We start from the raw sequence: 8,642 nt of genomic DNA, 5'->3' as shown, positions 1-8,642 counted from the left end.
GAAGGTCAGCACCAAAAAAACTTATTCAATAGGGCAAGATACCTGCTTTTCTTAGAGGAGGGATTGTACCTATGTGGGTCGGATACCTCGCAGGTAGGTCAGATGCCATGTGAAAGTGGCATTTGGGTGGACATTCAGGTGAAAGAGCCCCATCCATCTAAATGGATAGGATAGTCCTGGCCTCCCGGGATTGTGTTGGGGGGGGATAGTAATGGAGAGAAGTATATTCTGGTTTCAGGGAAGCCGACCCCTTAAAATGTGGGTTGAAGATGGAGCTTTTGTGTCTTAGGTCACAGGTCCTTCTCCTCCATCTACAACACCACTCAAAATCTCATCCTGCCTAACTCATTCTTTTCCAAGGCTGACTCTTTGAGTCCATCTTCAGACCCTCACCATCTCTTGCCTGGACTATGGTAGTAGCCTCTCCCTTAGACCTGTTTTTACAGGTGGTCCTGAAGCCAGTACATTTCCTGACACTCACCTCTGAACCTCTCAACATAGCACGCCCTTCTTCAGTGGACCGACTGTTTTCAACATCTCCTTTTAGCCTATGCAGTAGAGCGGTCACTTACCACCCCGACAGTCGGAACGCCTTACCCCACCTTCCTCGCTCCGCTTGCCCATCATTTGACACAGACATGGACCCCAGTCGCCCCCTGATTGGTTTTCTCCCTCCTTGTCCGTCCATGTCATCATTCTCTCTACTTCTAGGTCTTTGCTCACATTCTTCCTTCTCCTTTTCTTAATGAGCCGGTAATTTTCAAAGAAGAAGAAGAAAAAAAAAACCCAACTCATCATTCACCAAGGATAAATTCAAGTCGTATGCTTTTGATGAAATTCTGATCTAATCATTTTATTGGTGGGCATTAAGCCTCTCTCTGATTTCCCAAGGTCTGCAGTGTCTGCATTACTCCAAGTTGGATGATTGAAGGGGGAGAGATTGGAGGCTGGGGTCAGGGGCTGTGAGTAAAGAAATGGGGGTGGGGCTCTTGCTCAACAAGTGACAAAGGCAGCTGGGACCTGGGCAGACTGTGTCAGAGACTGGACTGGGAGTGGTAGGATGGCCGATTGGATCTTGCCTTAAACATTTTCCTATAGGCACTCAGGTGAGCCCACCCAGTAGAAAAGACCCACAGGGCAATCCACATTCTCATTCTTTCAAAATATGAGTCCCGTCCTCTGAAACCACGCCCCTTCCCCATCATCAAGCAAATCCTCAGCTTTTTAATTTTCTTGAATAAACAAAACAAAACGCCAAAAGTCAGGTTTCGTACAAAAATATATATATTGCTCAATAATGACATTATATGTATCTCCACAATAACATTTTAGCAATACCTTAGAATTTAAAACAACAAGGGTTTGCATTAGTGATTTTTGCAAGGATCCTCATACCACTTCAGGGTTGGAACTGAAGTTCACAGAGGAGAGCCATCTGTCTCAGTCTCCACATCTAAAGAGCACTAGTATTCATGGAAGATAACCTTAAAACATCAATAACTTAAATAAGATTAACATTACTTAAGACATCATGTTTCATTGTCAATAAACAAAGTTCATATTCTTTGAAAATATAATAAAATAATATCAGAGGGCATTCAGGGAAAGTTAGACAGTAATAAATTAGGTTCAGATTCTTGGGTTGTGGAGGGAGTGTTCAAGGCTTGGCAGTTTGGTTTCTGTGGTTCAGGAACTCCATGGAATCCAGGACCCATTTCTCACCGGGGTTGGCACAGAGTTCCTGGTTCCTTTTGGTCAGGAAGCTGTAGGGAGAGAGGGCACAGTTAGATGGAGTTCCACGGAGATGCCAGCCTAGCAATGCAGCTGTTCTGCTCTAAGATGCTCCCTGAGGGCTGGAGGAGGGAGAAGGGAACCCCCGCGGGCTGCTCCTCTAGACGTCCCCATGGAAACCGTCCTGCCTGCCTTCTAGCTGAAGACATTGGGATGGAGGTGGAGAGTGACTCTGGGAGTCCCCTTTCCCCTTGTGGCCTCAGTTTTCCTACTGGACACCCTTGGATATTGGATCGCAGGGTGTAACTCTCTGACTCTAAGGTTTGAGATTTCCTTTTTATTTCTAAGGGAGAACTGGAACCGGAAGGGCTGATGTGCTCAACTCACATCACAGCTTCTTTGGGACACTTGTTGCTGCTGATTATTCTGTAACTCGCCAGCCTTGACTTTGGGATCTTCTTGACGAAATCATAGCAGCAGGTGAGTCTGGAACTAACGGCATCTAGAAAGAGAACAACAAAGAAAACACATTTTAGTACCCACTAGATTCTTCCGACCTTCATCGGAGCAGGAAAAATAGCAGTGAGGAAAAGGCAAAGGGAAATTAGGAGCAGAGGTAGAACCCGTTAAATTCCAGCACTTCTGCTGATACTACAGAGTTAAAAATGTCATATTGACTCAGTTTCCCATGCTGTAAAATAGGTATGCAGCATTGATAACACAGGGAGGGGGCAGCTATTAAAACTGCATAATTCCTGGGCATGTCATTTAGGGGAGCCACTAGTCCAAATGATCAGGGTCAGGGAAATTTAGGGATCCCAGCTATAGGTCCCTTTAGGCTCCAAGTAACCTATGCCTGGTGGTGAGTTACCCACCACCTCTGCAGAGCCGGGTCTCTGGGAGCTGGACTGAATGAACCATAGTCCAGATTCTGGGTCTCCTTCTCTCCCCTCCACTGTACCTGGAAATACCCCGTGCTCCCGCCACCAAAGGCCCCCGCTCTTTGATCCCCCAGCCCGCAAACAGGGCTGCAAGGAGCTGAGGCAGTAACTGCACGGAGGGGTGTTTCCGCAGCTGGAGTTCTGGAAGGAACTGGATGTGGGGCCCCCGCAGGATGCCTCCCCCTGGCTCTGCCTCAGACCTCACACCCTTCTGAGTTTCCTGACCTTGTGAAAGCAGTTGTTAAAGTGAGGCTGTGAGTACCCTTTCTGTTCTAATAGCTCATGATCACCCAGAGATGCGGTGATGTGCTTCAAAGAGAAGGAGAGAGAGGGGGCTCACCTGGCTGGGCGAGCACCCGGGGGCTGAAGGCGGCCACCGTGAGCAGGAGGCACAGGAGGGCTGCGGAGAGCTTCATGCTGCAGGGTGAGGAGGCGAGCTTCAGCGCGGGAGCTGTTGGTGTCTGGGCTTGTCTCAGGCTCTCTGCCTCCCTGGCTGCTCTGCCCGCCTTTTATTGAAACAGTAGTGGGTGGAGTAGACCCGGCAGCATCATCCTCCGTGAATGACGAAGTGAAATCTTCAATGTGCTGAGTGAATTTAGTACCCCGGGCAATTTCCAAGAATCAGGAGAGGGAAGCAATGGGTTGGGACTGGGTACTTTGTTGAGGGGGGGTGGGGGGGGGGAAGAAGGGGGCAGTTCAGGGCACAGTTATATCCAGAGTGACCACAGTGGTTTATTCTTAAGGATTCTGCTTTCTCTCCAGTAAAAACTCTGCAGAAAAGAAAGGAAGTGGAAATCAAGGGGGAAATGAAAGCACCCCCAGGCTCGCCCCTGGCCCACCTTCAGCCAGGAGGGGGCCCTCAGCCAGCAGGGGGCCCTGAAGTCTTGGCAGACTCCCCAGCAGCACATTAACTCCGTCTGTTCTTTAAACGGCAACAGTTAAAGTGCGATTGGAGCGTAGCAGAACTACAGGATTTTGTAACCATAGAACTGAAGCCTAAGAATCACCGGGTTCTTGGAAAAAGCCGTGTAGTGCTTGCTGCAAAGGGCATATTCATGTGACACTCACAGTGCTTGACCCGTGCCACGAATATTCTAAAGCCGTTACAAATGCTACTCTTTCACTTCTCCAGCCCCATCTGGTAGGTATTAACTCCCTCTTTATAGGTCAGACAAGCAAATAACAGAAGGGTTAAGTAACCTGCCCAGGTTCTCCCGAGCAGAACCCTGTGTCTATGCTGTCGCCACCGTGACATACTTCTGGGTGAAAAGTGTACACGTCCTCCAACTGGCTGCCTGGGGATATATCTGGGTGTCCCCTGGCCTCTGCATCTTCCAGACTGGCGGGCAATGGACGAGGCATTGAGGAACATTCCTTGTGGGGAAGTCACTCTGCGTCTGGAGCCTGTGGTTAGCACAGCAGGCCACAGTGGGCAAGAAGAGTGCCCCCAGCTACGGCGGCTACTGTGCCCGCTTCTCTCTGGATTCCAGGGAGCATGAGTGAGCAGAGACACAGGATGATGGGAGTTGGAACGCCTGTTCTTGGGCTGCAGCACCGCCTGAGGTTTCCTCAGAGGCCACGGAATCACAGTCATACAAACCCACAAGGCGTTAGAATTCATGTTAGTGACCTCTTCCCCTCTTACAAATATGATAGGATTCCTTGAGGCATGTTCATGGCTGCACAGAGCCTGGAATTCAGGCTTCTGGGCACCCCATGCCACTGCCTTATGCTGCTGAGCCTTGCTCTGCTCTGCCCTGCCCTGGGGGCATGGAAGGATCTCATGTCTTTTCTTTATTGAAGAGTCATTGAGATAATGTCTATAAAATGCATGGCACTTCTTGGAAGACACTTGCTAATCACTACATTTGTAATAAGAAATGGGTTACGTTGAGCCAATGACAGTGTCCAGTCTGTGGTCTGCGGTCAGTAATGGTGGAGCAAAGGAATAGCTGGTGGTATCGAGTGCTAACAAGGGGCCAGGCACTACACCGTGGTGCTGTCCTACATTGTCGCCTTTGTGTGTGTGTGTGTGTGTGTGTGTGTGTGTGTGTGTGTGTGTGTGTGTGTATGTGTGTGTGTGGGTGTGACAGAGACAGAGAGAGAGACAGAGAGAGGGACAGACAGACAGGAAGGGAGGAGAGAGATGAGAAACATCAATTTTTCGTTGCAACACCTTAGTTGTTCATTGATTGCTTTCTCATATGTGCGTTGACTGAGGAGCTACAGCAGAGCGAGTGACTCCTTGCTCAAGCCAGCAACCTTGGGCTCAAGCCACAGACCAGGGGGTCATGTCTATGATCCCGCACTCAAGTCAGTGACCTCATGCTCAAGTTGGTGAGCCTGCGCTCAAGCCTGTGACCTCAGGGTTTCGAACCAGGGTCCTCTGCGTCCTAGTCTAACGCTCTATCCATTGTGCCCCTGCCTGGTCAGGCTGCATTGTCCCTTTTGTCTTCCCAACAATCCAACCTTCTTTAGCTGAAACTGAAGGTAAGTAACTTGTCCGGGATCTCACAGGTAATAACAGGTGGGACTGAACTGAAACCAAGACACTTTGCTTGCAGAGTTCTGCTCCCAGGCACTAGACTTCCTGTCTCATGATGGATATTGGTTTCCGAGGGAATCTGAGAGCAGAGAATTCACAGAGAGGCCACTCCAAACTCTTGGGGATCATTCCAGAAAGACAGAATGAACAGAGAGCAAGTCAGTTTGTGCACTGCTTTGCTTATATACCTCTCTCGGAGCCTCATTCTCTTCTGCCTGAATCTCGCTAACCAACGACCCCCACTGCAGAGGCAGATTAAGGTCAGGTGAGGCCCCGGGCACAGAAGAAAATATTGGGCCCCTTACATTAGAAAAAAGAGTGAAGTTGGGGTTTTGCGGGTCCCTTCAGAAATCGGGGCCCAGGGCACGGGCACGGTGTGCCCGCCGTTAAACCCGCCTCTGCCCCTCTGCCCATGTTGAAACCTCTCTGCGTTTGGCTCAGTGCTCTGCCAATGACTCAATTCATTCTTCTTGAATGAATAAAATATTTCAGGGATGGAAACTGTGCAATGTCATCCCAGACTATCTCACCTTAACTTCCAAGAGATTATTTCTCACACTGATGGGGACCCCTCTCAAATCTAAGAGCTTCCTTTGCCCTGGACTTGGAGGATTTCAGCCTGATTCCCTGTGTATTCTTGGCATTCTTTGGTTCCTGTCTAGTTGACAAGTTTAAAGATACGGAGACCAGCCCTGGATGGATTGCTCAGTTGGTTGGAGCTTTGTCCTGAGGTGCAAAGGCTGCTGTTCAATCACCCAGCCAGGGCACATATAGAACAGATCAAAGTTCCTGTCTCTCTCTCTCACTCTCACTAAAATCAATCAATAAATTTATAAAATTTAAAAATGTGGAGATCTTTGAATTGTGCAGGCTTGCGTATAAGTGTCTTTCTTGTTAATAAATATTGTACACATGGCCCTGGCTCGTTTGCTTGGTGGCCTGGCATGTGAATGTCCCCGGTTCAATTCCCAGTCAGGGCACACAGGAGAAGCACCCATCTGCTTCTCTATCCCTCCCCCTCTCTCTTTCTATCTTTTTTGTCCCCTTCTGCAGCCATAGCTCAACTGGAGCAAGTTGGCCCTGGGTGCTGAGGATGAATCCATGGCCTTCACCTCAGACTCTAAGAAGAGCTCTGTTGCTGAGCAATGGAGTAGTGCCCCAGATGGGCAAAGCATCGTCCCTTTGGGCTTGTCAGGTGGATCTTAGTTGGAGCGCCTGCGGGAGTCTCTCTCTGCCTCCCCACCTCTCACAAAAAGAAAAATATAAATAAATAAATATTGTAAACATATTTTCTCCTCTTTATGCTTTCTTAATAACCTTTTTTGTAGCTTACTTTATTGTAAGAATACAATATATAATACATATCACATACAGAATATGTGTGAATTGACTGTGTAATCAGTGAGGTTTCTGGTCAACAGTAGGCTATTAGTAGTTAAGTTTTGGGAAGTCAAAAGTTACACGTCACCTTTCAACGGCATGTGAGGGGTGGTATTCCACATGTGAACTGTATTCTCCCCTGGTTCAACCACGTTGCCAGGATCCTAGTATCCAGGCATCAGAAGACCTGCAGAGACTGTGTACTTCAACCTCCTCATTTTATGTGAGGAAACTGTATTCCCGAGAGGAAAACCAATGGGCCCGCAGTCACACTGAAAAGCTTAGTAGTTCTTCTGAGTATTTAGACAGACTTTAGAGAATGTACAGCTATGTCTCTGCTTCAGAGAGGAATCATCATTTTGGGGAAGTGACTCGGTCACTGCAAGTGTCAGCCAACAAACTGATCACAGGTGAGAATGTCTGAATCAGAAGAGAAAGTCTCTGGAAGGTGACAGTCATCTCCCTCCCACATCAGCTGGCCCAGAAGAGCTGGTCTCTTCTGCTGGAAGGCCAGTTATGGTGTGGGAGAAACGAGTGGAAACCCCCACTATGAAGCAGCCTTGGAAGTTCCCAGATCCCTTGGAAAGAATCAGCTTGCCGAGCCTGCATGCCAGATGCTGGGCCTGGAGCCAGGGACATCTCACGTGGTCTGGATTGAGGCAAGGGAGAGTGAAAGGGATAAAAAGGCCCTGGGAAGACACGTGGCGGGAGGCAAGGTCAAGTTTTGTTGTTCTTCAGAATCCCCCATCCCTTGGGACCTCCTCCCCATGAATTCATAGCTGAGAAATGGAAAAGTTCTTGGTGAATAATTCTTCCTTCCTTCCTCCCAGTGAGCTACCCCCGCCCCAACTGGCATGCTCCACGTGGGCGTTTGTCATCACTCAAGACTCCCATACAGTGTCAGGGGTAAAGGAAAGAGGAACTGAGAGTGAGCTTTCTAGAAACATCAGAAGCCAACACCTAGCCCCCTGCCCTGGCCCCTCTCACCCCCTTCCACTTGTGCCTGTTGATGCTTCGAGTGAGACCCGTCGAGTTCTTCCCAGACACCTCCCCCAGGCCTCCCCTTCCGCCTCCCCCTTCCCTTCTCCTCCCGGTCGGCTCTGAGCCCGTTTCCCCAACTCTGCAATCCTTTTCTTGTCCAAGGACTGGAAACCCATTCTTCACTCTTGCACAGAATGCCAGGTCAAGCAAGACCTTAGAGATCATCTCCCTGTTTGACTGATGGGGAAACTGAGGCCAAGACTGTGTCTATGACAGGTCCGCGGTGGCTTGAAGACACATGGCAGAGCTTATGGGGGTCTGTTCCCTTCTGGATTCTCAGTGTCTCACCTTGCGTGATATGGGCTAGCTCCTCATCATAACACTCGTACAGTCAGCATCCGCTCTGTGTGCAGACCAAGGCAGGGCACTGGGTGGTGGGGGTGTGTGTGGGGTGAGCCAGATATGAAAATTGCTTTCCAGAAGAGATGATTCCATGAGAAGATTCCGTGAGAATTAGGGCTGAGTTTATGAATAAACCTGAGCAGTGCTCACCTCAAGCTTCCAGCATTTCCTGTGTTCTGCGGTGAATCAGCCCCACGTCTATTTGCTCGAAGCATCCAAGCGCATGGGAGGCGGGCAGTGGTCAGGATTGCCTATGGGACGAGAGAGGGATGCCATGGCCGGGGTTGGTTGGAGGTGGACCATGGTGTCTCGGCCAAGTCAGGGCTTGTCACTAAGGCTGTCTTCTGGGCCAGCCCTTACGTACCAGCCCCTGAGCCCTGTGATGAACAGGCTGCTGTGGGTGAGGGATCAAATCTAAGTAAACGACTAGGGTGACGGCAGTGTAAGATGTGCTATAGCTCCCTCGACATGCTGTAAACAAGGGACAGCTGGACAGAAGCCACTCTCCTCACCTTGGGCTCATCGCCCCAGGTGGCCGGAGCAGTGAGATGAGGGGGTCGAGGTGACTAGTGAGCACACCTGAGCTACCCCATGAAGGCGCTGGGCTGGGGGAGTCTCAGGAAAACAGGGATCAGGAAGAGCAGGTGGTAGAGACAGAGAAA

The 8,642-nt window shown here is 49.6% G+C and overlaps 1 protein-coding gene across 1 annotated transcript; it reads right to left on the bottom strand.

Moving 5' to 3' along the window:
* Window positions 1–1,296: 1,296 nt before the first annotated feature.
* LOC136393660 (C-C motif chemokine 2-like) lies at window positions 1,297–3,139 on the bottom strand. Its single transcript, XM_066366285.1, has 3 exons — window positions 3,013–3,139; window positions 2,119–2,233; window positions 1,297–1,763 (listed from the first exon to the last, which is right to left on the bottom strand). Exons 1-3 carry the CDS (start codon window positions 3,086–3,088, stop codon window positions 1,658–1,660), a joined length of 297 nt encoding a protein of 98 aa, XP_066222382.1. The 5' UTR covers window positions 3,089–3,139; the 3' UTR covers window positions 1,297–1,657.
* Window positions 3,140–8,642: the final 5,503 nt, after the last annotated feature.

This window comes from Saccopteryx leptura, chromosome 2 (genome assembly GCF_036850995.1).
Source record: "Saccopteryx leptura isolate mSacLep1 chromosome 2, mSacLep1_pri_phased_curated, whole genome shotgun sequence".
In the NCBI taxonomy this organism is placed as follows: Eukaryota; Metazoa; Chordata; class Mammalia; order Chiroptera; family Emballonuridae; genus Saccopteryx; species Saccopteryx leptura.
Note: the sequence above shows the minus strand (reverse complement) of the source record. Positions and strands in the feature narration are given on the sequence as shown.